We start from the raw sequence: 12884 nt of genomic DNA, 5'->3' as shown, positions 1-12884 counted from the left end.
TACAGCCCCAAGTCCTGATCGTATGGTCCATTCCTGCAATTCCAGCATTTCCCTGATTTCCCAGGCGACGAGCCCAGTTTGGCGCGCACTTTAACCGGCGGACGTTTCGTGACCCACGTACACGGAAAACATATAACCGCGACCATGAACTTGAATGGAATAATTGAGAAGTTTGTTCCTTTGGACTTTTCGCTATCTTCAAAACTTGCTTGAATCATCATGGAACAAGACGGCGAAACTGGAGTCGAAGAAATTCTATCGAATGGCCAGCGAGGCTACTTATTTACAAACTGGGCGAAAACGTTCTCGTGTACACCAGAGCTATTTTTCGTACCAGAATCTATTGAAGATATCAGACAAGTGAGTTGAAGAATAGTGTTAGCATTTAATCTATTTTTCGTTCTTATAACAATCGTTGGGGTCATCCTTAGTCTACAAAGACATATTTTGGTAAAATTTATGTAATTTTGTTTCTTTGTAAAACGTAGATCCTTCGTGTGGCCACTAAATTATGTAAGACTGTCCGTGTTGTGGGCGGAGGACATTCGCCATCCGATATTGCCTGTACTGATGGGTACATGATTAGTTTAAAAAATATGAAAGCGGTTTTGGAGGTAAGAGTCGATTGACGTGTCTTGCTTTTCTATTTGTTCATTCGGAGTCTTCAGTCTTATCTCGATGCACATGTGTATTATGTAACACAGGTATAACTTTCACGATCAGTTTAAAGTTTCAAGTATCTTTTACACCTGTGCGTTCGTGAAAGACAATTTTTCAATGCCCGTAGGCTTCCTGTCCACTTGTAAACGTCTTTAACTAAAACATGAAGAGACACGCTCGAGAACGCCAGCCAGATTGGGTAAAAGTGTCTAGCACATGCTAGCAGAAGATTTTCTACTGTAAGCCCGGTATGCACTGTATTAGTGAGTACTTTAGTAAAGTGCAGGCATCTCTTGCTCTGACAAAGCGTTTCTGTTGGGAAATCAAGCGGACATGCGTAGGGGTTTTGTCTACTATATTCGATATTTTGGCTAGTTATAGGAAATGAACGGATGCTCCTAGGGATTTATTTATCTTTTATTGCTTTGATTGGGATTGCATAAGTTTAAAGTACGTAGGTCACGAGATAGTATGTTTATAATCATATGCGTGCTCATGCACCAACTAACACAACTGCTTCGCATACAAGAGTTATGTTTTGGGGTGGGACAAGTTGAGTAACTGATGTTTTCTCTTCTTTACACGAGAAAGTTTAAGGATATTGACTTCAAAAACATTCCAACGGAAGAACTGCTTAACTTTACTTTAGCATTATCAACACACCTCTGATTGTTTTGAATTATTAATAATTTTTGGGTCTATTTTCTCTTTTCTTTTGAATAATTTCAAACAAAAATAGAGTGAATTGGTTCCACACTTACAGTCATTTCTCTGCCAGTGTCAAAATAAAAATTATTTTACAGTTACATTGTAACTGCCTGCTAAATATTATACAACATAATTTTACTTTGGATGCAAAACCAAAATATTTATCCCACTGAACCCAACCAAAGATCTTTTAGGACCTTTCTTCTCCAAACAAGTGAAAGTACATGTTATTATAAAGGTAAAGGATCACATTTGAAAGACTTTGATGTTGGCATGATAATGTGGTCTATCTGGACTTTAATGGAGATTGTGTGACAAAATACAGGTTGTTTACTTGGAATTGGTATGTGATTGGGTTAATTTGAAGGCAGCCGAGAGCAAATTAAGAAATTGTTAGAATTGCATGGAAACATGATTAGCAATAAAGCACTCAAGGCTATGTAAGCTTATTTTCAATCAAGTAGGATTGTGTCAGGGGTTGTTCATGGGAAAATGTTGTGTAATGGGGCAAAGCCTGATCAGAAGAGTCAAGTAAGAAGATGGCCATTTTGGGAAAATACTGTTTGAACATATTACAAGTTTTCATTGAAAACTACTTAAAGCAAAGAACCAGAGGTCTAAGCGTTGATTTCAAAACACAGAATTAAAACAAAGATAAACTTTTCTCTAATAATTTAATGACAATGGCACTAGGCTTCAGTATAGAATTTACTTTTCTTCCTTTTACCAATGAATGATGTAAAATTTAATGGAAATGTATTATTCTTAAAGATAGCCAGTAGATAACAATGCCAATAATAAGTGTTATTTTAGATAGACCATGACAAGAAACAAGTGACAGTTGAAGCTGGTTTGATGGTTAGTGAACTCAACGAGTTTTTGGCTGACAATGGCTTAGCATTACCCAGGTAGGTACATGTATTCACAGACAAAGTTAGCTAGTACAAGGCTTTCAGTTCTATTCTTTTCAAAGTTGTCATTTGGAAACCTTTAGTCATTTAAGTATTGCCAGAAAAGAAACCTGAATTACAAGCAATAAATTATATTCAGAGGCTCATACAATGTCTGAAACTATAACATAAATTAACCCTTTAATTAATTAACTCCCATGAGTGACCAAGACAGAATTTCTCTTTACAATGTTAATACAATATCAAGCAGACAAGTGATGAGAATAAAGAAAAATATCAATTTGGGAATAATTATATTATCCAATTTTAAATTCTCTGCACTGACATGATAAGAATTATATGGTTGACACTAAAGAGAATTAAAATTTGATCTGGGAGTTGAAGGGTTAATCCCTTGAGGAAACCACTTGAAGCAGCATTTAAGTACTCATGATTCAAAAGTGTTATCTTCAGTCACACTCACATTATGACAACTGACAGGCTATTATTTATCAGCTCAGTTAATATCAGCTAGTGGATGTTTTGTAGACATAAACCAAATTCTCCCAAGTCATTTGCAAGGAAATGTTTGACCATCAGAATAAACATTGTCTTGAATGCAGATGTTTATCTGATGTTATCTGTGGACCATGAACACTTATAACTAAAAGACACATCTCTGACAGTTTATTACATGACTGTAAACCATTAAGGTCACCAAATTGAAAACTTACGCTTTAAATTTAGATACCAAAATATTTTCAAAGGTGACCAAAACATTGTAGCACAAATAGCTCAGGTGTTCATGGTGAGTTGGCGTATTCTTAATCCCTTGACTCCCAAGATCTGATTTTAAATTCTCCCCTCTAGCTACTACACATTTCCTTGTAAACTAGTTAAAAGAAAATATATTAAAGTTCACACGGCAACCAGGTGGACAATCAGACATAGTTTGAAGCTACACTGGTTTGCAGATTTAATGAATGTAACCGAAGAAGTTACAATTCATAGACCCAACGTTTCGACACTCCTGTCTAGTGCCTTCATCAGGGGTGATCTAAACGCTGCAACAACTTCTTCGGTTACATTCATTAAATCTGCAAACCAGTGTAGCTTCAAACTATGTCTAGTTAAAAGAATTTGGTGTGACAACTGTTGATCAAGATAACAACTTTTGCCAACCAAACTTTTTATAAGTTTGGGTATTTTCATTACCTGTTTGATGGATTATGTGTAGATGTAATAAAGAAGAAGTTACATGTTAATCACTTCTGATAATTGAACAATTAATTAAAATTGAAAATTGTGAATCACTTCTGGGAATTGAAGGATTTGTCAATATCAATAACTGAGTGCCCTTTTATTGTAACATGATTTTAGCAACCAAGTTTCTACTTTTAGGTCACATACTTGTTAAAATGGGCACAGTGTTAATGCTTCTAACAGGAACTGTACCTGTAAAACTTACACTTTGTTTGTTTCTTTGTTTGTTTGGTATGTAGTCTTAGTTCAGTGTCAGAGATTTCATGTGCAGGTGCCATTGGTACATGTACACATGGTTCAGGAAAAAACTTTGGCATTTTGGCTATGTCAGTAAGTTTCTCACATACACAGCATTGATACAGTCCATTATGTATGCTTGCTCCTCTACTACATGAAATTTCATTATTGTGACATGATAATCAATTATATTTCAAGATGTGGTCAAATTTTTTTTATCCCTTTCTGAATTGCTAATTCCTTTGTGGAAAGAAGAACCTGCTTAATTAAGTTGCCCTGCTCCATAAAAGTGGCTTTGTGGCCCAGTTGGTGGAAGAAGTGCCCATGCAACTTGAATCTGGGTGGCACATTAGTCTGAATCCTGTTGAAGTCAAATTTTTCAGACTTCTTCTCTGCAATTGCTTTCATTGCAGGTTCCTCAGGAAGACTGTTTCCTTAGTTGTGTACTTTGCATATGATCAGTGGGTCAGAATATTATTATTTTATTTATTTTCATTCTCAACAGTTAACTAAATTGGTGTTTATTTTACATGGCATTGTACATCAGGGAATTATGTTCCTAAATTTTGATGCCTTTGGGCAATGTTTCATACAGAAAAGGAGAATATTCTGCTAAATTAGGTACTACTATTTACTAGACAAAGTACTCTTAACTATCCTTCAGTAAAGCCTGCCTAAAGCAAGGCAATTTTTTTTCTCTGCAGGTTGCATCCCTTGAACTGATGACAGCCAGTGGTAAGGTCCTCTACTGTAGTAGAGAGAAAAACAAGGAAATATTCCTAGCTGCACTTTGTGGTCTTGGTGCTGTTGGGATAATTCTCAGTTTGACTTGGCAGTGTGAAGAGGCTTTCAAATTACAGGAGACAAGCAAACCTTTAATGCTGGAGGAGGTATAATGCTGGTTGTGCAGTTATTTATTAATATGTAATTTTGATTCTTTGAAGGATAAACTTTACCCTATAATGACAAAATTGTTTGGATCAATATCAGTATCTGGGCAACTGCCCACCTACCCCTCCCCTAACTCAACAACAGTCAATTGATAACAAGTTAGGGTTAATGTTGGGTTAGGGGAGGGGTAGGTGGGCAGTTGCCCAGATACTGATATTGATCCAATTGTTTCAATTTATAAGGATGCACACAGAGAATGACTGGTGACTGAAATAATTGTTGAATTGGTAACCAGTCAACTCGCCGACAGACCAACTCGCCAACGCCAACTTGCCGACGTATAAAATCGAGTAGAGACGTCGGCGAGTTGGTCGTCAATCCAATACAACTTATTAGAAGTTAAACATACAGAAAAGTAAACGATATTTAGTAAAAAAACACTGGTGAACATTGGTGAACATCAAACAGAAGCTTAAACATCGGTGAACATTGGTGAACATGTTTTCTTAAAAAATCTGAGCAATTGACATGATGAGTCTTTACAGTGTTGTTGTCACACAATAACTTGTTCGCGTCTGAAGCTGTTAGAGTCATTGGCGATGTTTACTTTACTTTGTTCGCCTTGAGATCCTTATAAACTTTGTTTCAAATAAAAATAATTGCTTTTTACTAAAGATCTTGTCTAGAAAGCCAAGTTTTCATAAAAAAATCTGAGCGATTGACATGATGAGTCTTTATGGTGTTGTTGTCGCACAATAACTCGTTCGCGTCTTAAGCTGTTCTAGTCATTGGTGATGTTCACCAATGTTCACCAATGTTTAAGCTTCTGTATGATGTTCACCAATGTTCACCAGTGTTTTTTTTACTAAATATCGTTTAATTTTCTGTATGTTTAACTTCTAATAATTTGTGTTGGATTGACGACCAACTCGCCGACGTCTCTACTCGATTTTATACGTCGGCGAGTTGGCGTCGGTGAGTTGGTCCGTCGGCGAGTTGACCATAATTCATTGAATTAAACCTACCTCAGGCCTACAACAATCAGCCTCAAGAGGGAAAGCTGTGGAAATATATAGAGAATTAAAGTTTCTATAGATGACTTAGAATTAATATTAATTCCCCAACTACACCCTCTGACACAAATAAAACACAATTCGCTTTTTGGCGCAGAGAGAAGTTTATTAAGAATACGAACCAACAGTAAACAAAAGCTAATGATATGCTTAATAAACCTCTCTGCCACCCTATAATGACATCACACAAAATCATCCAGGGTAGGAGGGTGGGTGACACAATCTCTGGTGTGCGCTCGAAGTGAAAACTGATGTGAAATGAAACACGAAACTCCTCTTGCCTTGTACTAGAATGTGTATGTTGCACAGTCAATCCCTTTGAACACGTTCTTGTCCAAAGGGGGTAAATTTTTAGTCATAAATGACCTGATTTCAGCAATTTAGTGTATGTGTCACAGTGACTGTAAATGAATATGATTACTTCACTCAGCATGTTTATTTCTTCTTTTTTATCGTTATACATTGTAATTTTGATGTGACTGCTAATTATTTTCTCAGATGTTAGAAAATCTTGAAACAAGCATATCATCCAGTGATCATTTCAAGTTCCATTGGTATCCACACACAGGATATGTCAAATGCTATGAGGTCAACAGGACTGCCAAGGTGAACATTCTTCCATCTTAAATTTTTATAATCTAGACAAGCCTTGTGATGAAAATTTTTAAAATCAGTGAAATGAAAATGATTTGCTGTTGTTTCTGTTGAATAGATGGAAAATGAGAAATTAAAGAATAAAACAAATCAATCAAACTCCACAAGAAGCAATTTAATCCAAAATAAACACAAGCCATGATTATCATATACTGTATTTAAAGTACTTAAATCTTTCAATAGTCCACAATAGAGAGTAGATCATAAATGTCCTTTGAAAAGATGAAACTAAATATATTTTGATCTTAAGAAGGCTATACGCTTACAAATGGCTGGGTTTAATTTCTGCATTGTTCCTGGGTGTGGTCTTTTATCCTCCTGAGAAGTTCAATCCTTGTGGTTTTGGGGAAGGACCCCCTTGGCTTGTTTCCCAGACAGTGTCTCATAATTAAAGCCTACATGTTGCACATGGCCAAATAACTAGTATTTTGAAACTCCAACTTAATATTAACTGCTTATAAACCTTTAACTCCCAAGATCTCATTAGTAATTCCCTACCACTGTCTGCCAAATTATTCTCATTGTGTTTTTTAGGAGAATCTGGTATCAGATCAATTAGTAATTCCATAATTGTTATTTTCCTTTATTTTCATCACTTGTCTGCATGATATTGGATATATTTAGTAAGGAGAAACTTTTTCTTGGTCACTCACAGGAGTTAATGGGTTAACCTCCATTTGACACATCTGCTGCTCTAAAAGTGCCTATCTTGTTAATTATCTTTTAGCCCATAGATGACAATCCAAGTTGGTTTTGGGACTATGCTATGGGTTATTACTCCTATGAGCTTGTGCTTTGGTTAAGGTGACAGTGCTACACTTCACAGCATTTTTTTTTCTATTACTGTAGACTAAAAAAGGTCAAACCTTATTTCAGTTGTTAAAGTATATTTTGTATACTGAAATATGCTTTTCAAATTATTGTAATGTAACTTAACAAATTGACATACACTTTTTGATAATTTGAATTTGATTTAACAGCTTTTTGTTGTCTTTCATTAATTTTATAGCTCATTTGTGCCACCTTCCCTACGATATGTGAACTGGGGTCTTTTTAAACTCTTCCACTGCAAACCTCACAGCAGAGTGAATCAAAGCCACAAGGTAGGATGGAACTCACTCTCAGAATTTTTCCTCTCACTCTCAATTACAATATTCATTCAGGATTGTAGTAGCATGAAAGTAGTGTGAAGTAACAGTCAATAATAATAATTGACGATGTATGTACCAGGTAAAACACAATATAAAAACATTGAAAACATTTGTGAGTATAGATTTGGCAAGTAGCGGATACTTGCTGAAACAATGGTAAATTGTTTATCATTCTTATTACTGCTCTAAGTGAGTGTCATTTCTCTATAGAGATTAATATAATGACATTTTGGAGAGTATAGCACATAATTGTATGTTCTCACCTAAATTCAAAGTTGGAAACTCACACTATAACAATTAATTTAAAGTTATTGTGTTTGTCAGGTTTTTAACTTTAATTGCCTGTTCAAGCAGTATGTGACAGAGTGGGCCATTCCCCAGTAAGTTTTTTTTTTCTTTTTTTTGAAATACTGTGTGCCATAGTGGCATATGATTGGGAGGGATAAGAGTACCACGTAGGCATGTAGGGTGGAGGTAAATGTATAAAATTAAAAAGGTAGCCATGAAACAAAAAACTCAGAAAATAGGATTATGAAAATAGCCACTGAATGTGATTCACTGTAATCAATTGGTCATTGCATTAGCTAAAATCACTACTACCTCCTAACTGTTGTCTTGGCCACTTGAACAGTGAGTTGGAACAAAAAGCAATATAAGAATATTTAGCGATTTTGTATACTCCCGATGTGCTATCATTTTCTTGGGGAAAATTAAAGCACTCATTGCCTTACCTTTCAGGTTTTAATTGAGTTTTCATGCAGTTTGCCAACCTCCCACTTTGTTTACAGTATCACCTGGGACTGGTAAACACTGACATTGCAGTGAGGATGGAAGCTAAGCCTAAATATTTAGTATTGAGTTTTTACTAACATTTTTTTTCCTTTTCTTTAGGGATAAGACAGTGTATGTACTTAGAAAGCTTCAAAACTGGCTCAAGGAGTCTGGATTTCATGCACATGCACCTGGTAAAACCCCAACTTTCATTTTCCATAAAAGCCATCGAGTCATATGTTCAATCTCCTATTCCTATTAAGCTTTCTCTATACAGTAAATTCTTGCCCTGCGGACACCTCACTATTGCAGACAAGAGCCAGCCCCCTGCTGAAATGCATAAAGAAATGACTGTAATAAACTCCTGTTATTATGGACTCTTGCTACTATGGAAATGTGGATGCTTTCATGCCCCCCCCCCCCTCCCCCAGTGCAATGTTTCACTTGTTTTTTTCTCTCACTAGAGCAAACACTTAAGTACTTCTTCCAAAATATTGACTCAAATAATATTAAGCAACATTACAATAAAAGAAAATAAGGAAACCATTCTTCAATTGGGTGCAAAAAGAAGAATTTCCTGCTTGCAACTGGATCTTTTTCTGGTTCGTGAGGCCACTTAAGAAACTTTATGTCTGCATAGTTACATATTAATTATTATTTCATATGTTTAGAGACAAACCAATTTTATTTTCTCTGATAACCCTCCATTACTAAATCTTGCTATCATTTATTTCTTACAGTTGAAGTTAGGTTTGTAAAGAGAGATGACATCTACTTGAGTCCATGTTATGAACAAGACACCTGCTTTATCAATGTTATTTCTTATAGGTAAGTAACAGTCTGTTTTTTTTTTTTATTTGGGGGGAAGTGCTTGGAAAGCTTAGAAGCTCTGCAAAAATTAGTTTTAAACCCTATGCAGTAGTCTACAAAACTAATCATTCATTATATATTTAATGTTATGTTTTTCTCTGAGCTTGAATAAATGCAGGGATGTAGGAATCAACCTACATACATGTATAATTGCTTTCTAGTCAATAGTTTATTTCATTAAGTGGTGCACTTGAAAGGTATGGAATAACAGTAAAAATTGTACAACTGTATTTTCACACTTGAAAGGGTTATTTCTTTGAGAGCATATTTAGTTATATTACTGTTTTGTTGTTGTTGATTTTTCTATTTTTGTTTCTGTTTTTCTCTGCTCCTATGGAGAATTTTTTGCTCTCTTCTTACCTCCAACATATCTGGAAGGTAACTCTGAGGGTGTTGTTGTAGCGATAACTAAATTATGAGAAATATCAAAAAAAATCACAGCATGTGATTTGGAGATGGATGAAAGCTTTTTTCCAATATATTTCCATCTGCCAGTTCCTTGCACTGCAGCTGTTCCCCCTGGTACTTAATGCTGTAACTTACTTTCTTTTTCATCAACTTGTTCATTCACTATCTTTTGTTTGCAATCATGTTTTTCCAGGCCTTATGAAAAATCACTTCCACATGAAAATTATTGGGAATACTATGAAAACCTTATGCTGTCAGTTGGGGGCAAGCCGCACTGGGCAAAGGTAAGTTTTAATTTATTAGAATTCGCTGTAATTTGTTTTGATTAATGCAATATTTTCCAGTGATTTAAACCTGGTCATAAAGACTAGGTCCAAGCTTACATTGCACCCAGTAGCTTTCCCTCCTACTAAACTACAAACATAGAATGATGATGATAATAATAATAATAATAATAATAATGATGATGATGATGATGATGATGATGATGATAATAATGATAATAATAATAATAATGATGATGATGATGATGATAATGATAATAAAATAAGAAATATGGTGAGTCTTAAGCTCGGTAAAGAAATAGAGAAAGATTTGCTTTGCTCACCATAGAGTCTCTGTGGCTCATTGGTAGAGAATCGGAGATTTAAGGTTCAATTCATCAAAGGTACTCAGAATTTTTTCTCTGTCCCACACCTTGTCGTGACAAGACGAAAACATCTTTCTCTTCAATAATAATAATAATGATGATAATAATGATAATAATAATGATAATAATACAAAACTGTTTCTTCTTATTACAAGGCACACAAGTTGACATCATCAGATTTTGAAAAATTATACCCCAAGATACACAAGTTCCGAGAGGTCTGCCAGAAGTTAGACCCTCAAGGAATGTTTCGCAATGACTACTTGAAGAAGGCCATCTTTGGACCAGCACAGAAACCTGAAGTGGACAACAAAAAGACTAACGACAAGTAAAGTTGCCCTGGCGACCAACTAGCTTCTCTGGGTATGGGAGGGAAGTGGGGGGGGGGGGTGAAATTTGTTATCATGGGACTATAGTAAAGTTTATTATGGGGCAAAACCTCTGGTAACAGTTCCTTTCCCTGAACTCCCGAAAATCAGAGTAAGGAAGGATAAGAGAAGGTGAAAATTGGAGAAAATTGAGTTAAATAATAAACACACAGTAGTCTCTTTCCGGTCACCATGACAGTGGTGTCACTATTTCTAGTTTTGCTTGTGTAATAATATGATATACATTAGTAAATTTATTGATGCTATTAATTAACTGTGATATTGATAAATCTGAATGATCTGTTGACGAATTCAGGAAGCAGTACGTACGTCAAAGCCTTAAGTGTGGTCTTTAAAATTTTACGTTAAAGTTAATACCCCAGAAATATTAAAATTAAAATATTGAGACTAACAAAAAGTCACCAAGGTTTTCACGAACACAGGTTATTAAGATTCAGTAGTATAATATAAGGCATTCAGAAAGTGTTCACGTGAACACTGAATCTGTTAACTTATGTAGTGTGGTTTGCATATAGACCATACAATATTGCAATGTGTATAACACATTTCCTGGTTATTAACACATTTTTATCGTGACGGAAGCTTCTTATTATTTTATTTATTTATTTGTGATTTAAGAATATCTTAAGAGCGCACCCAAGAGAATACACTTTAGCAAGTTGTCAAATTTCTCCGCGTAATAGTTGTCTTATTGCTAACATTGTGTTCAGTGCTGAACGAGATTTACATTTTGCGTACGTGATGTATAGTTGTTAGATAGTGAGATATTGTTGAGTTGTTGGACAAGCTTAGTCCAATTTCACAAATACTAAGTAACGGGAAAGTACTCTACTTGCTGTTTTTTATTGTTAAAGATATATAGTCTTGAGTGGACCTGCCGTTATGGAATGGCAATCTTTGTTGAATTATTTTGTAGCGAACTCAGTTATGAAGCGTTGGTGATGCACACTTCTCACATTTCGGAATATTTTATAATGGTGGCATCGTGTCACATAGCAGTATTCGCTGTAACCGAGAACAATATGTTTACATCCAAAGAGAAAAATTAAACCTTTCCTACTGAATCCATGTTCTGTTTTTTGTTGTTCAAGTCATGATCGGTCACTCTGAAATCAGAACATTCACATCGTGGTATTTATTAAAGAACAATATATAGATTTAGCCAAGCCTAAAAGCGGAGCTCGCATTTTTTTCCCGCACGTCTCAAGGGCACAACGCCTTGCCCCGGCCAGGACTAGATCCCGGGACGTCCGACACGCAGCCCATTTCACTGACCACTGGACTTGTACGGTCGTAGGGTCGTACATCCAAATTTTTTCGGCTTGATGGATTACTACTATTTTGTATAATTATGGGGCTACGCTCTGCGAGCTCCGCTATAAATTTTAATTAACGATATAAATAATTGTGCACGCTCGGTAGCTTAATAAACTTGTTCACTTTTTAATGAATTTACCACTAACCGTGCAATATCAGTGAAAGATATCCTACGTCATGCGGCCCAACCTTCCGCGACCGTCTCCCAACCCAACAAATGTCTCTGGATTCCCGTAGCCTTACTTATCACATTTTTTTCTACTATCCTAATTTGGAAATAAAGAGTAACTTAAGTTTTGAAAGGAACTGTTTCGCTGCGAACCTAGGCAAGTGAAACATATAGTTTTTATAGGTTTATGAGCTAACGCAGTGAACGTGTAGAAGCTGACGTTTCGAGTGATAACTCGTGGCGGACTATAAGAAGACCGCCTAATCGTGGGTAACACGAGAGTGACCTTGTTTTGCGTATCCTACACGCATCTTGTGCCTCCTAAGGGCGTTTTATCTGGTTGGGCGCATTCCTCTCGAACCAAACAATGCCGTAAGCGTTCTGGAAGGTAGCGGGATAATTACAATATTTACCATATTTTTAAATTCTATTGAATACATACGCCTCAGGGAATCTGGATTATTTTTCTTGAAGGGAATAATCCTAAATGCCATTCCTTACTAGTTTACTATCAATATTTTAATGTTGGCCTCTAATCTGAAACACTTGTAATCAAGATGCCAGACAGGAATTTTTACAAGTACTTCAAGGATGTCCTTAAAATGACTTTCTTAAAATTGTTCCCATAATAGCCAGCAACTTGGCTCCTAATTAGGTGTGTCCTGAGCCAAAAGTTTTCGATAATTTTAACGCCGCGTTCTATCAGAAGAAGAACCCGTTTTATTCGAGAATAAATTTCCCAAACAGCATAAAATATCAGTTCACATCTGTACTATTTATAATT

At 35.7% G+C, this 12884-nt stretch overlaps 1 protein-coding gene across 1 annotated transcript; it reads left to right on the top strand.

The window, feature by feature from the left end:
• The first annotated feature begins 110 nt into the window (after positions 1 to 110).
• On the top strand, positions 111 to 10604 carry LOC131777358 (L-gulonolactone oxidase). Its single transcript, XM_059093644.2, has 13 exons — positions 111 to 360; positions 489 to 614; positions 2182 to 2276; positions 3761 to 3851; positions 4463 to 4648; positions 6221 to 6328; positions 7104 to 7180; positions 7386 to 7479; positions 7852 to 7907; positions 8419 to 8492; positions 9039 to 9126; positions 9770 to 9860; positions 10381 to 10604. The coding sequence occupies exons 1-13, from the start codon at positions 220 to 222 to the stop codon at positions 10555 to 10557; spliced, it is 1404 nt and encodes a 467-aa protein (XP_058949627.2). The 5' UTR covers positions 111 to 219; the 3' UTR covers positions 10558 to 10604.
• Positions 10605 to 12884: the final 2280 nt, after the last annotated feature.

The sequence above is a fragment of the Pocillopora verrucosa genome, chromosome 3 (genome assembly GCF_036669915.1).
Source record: "Pocillopora verrucosa isolate sample1 chromosome 3, ASM3666991v2, whole genome shotgun sequence".
NCBI lineage: Eukaryota > Metazoa > Cnidaria > Anthozoa > Scleractinia > Pocilloporidae > Pocillopora > Pocillopora verrucosa.
Note: the sequence above shows the minus strand (reverse complement) of the source record. Positions and strands in the feature narration are given on the sequence as shown.

Excerpts from the sequence above, each read along its gene's own strand:
- LOC131777358 (XM_059093644.2), top strand. The coding sequence starts at position 220 with ATGGAACAAGACGGCGAAACTGGAGTCGAAGAAATTCTATCGAATGGC. Across the intron at positions 3,852-4,462 it reads TTGGCATTTTGGCTATGTCA|GTTGCATCCCTTGAACTGAT; the intron begins GTAAGTTTCTCA and ends TTTTCTCTGCAG. Across the intron at positions 4,649-6,220 it reads AACCTTTAATGCTGGAGGAG|ATGTTAGAAAATCTTGAAAC; the intron begins GTATAATGCTGG and ends TTATTTTCTCAG.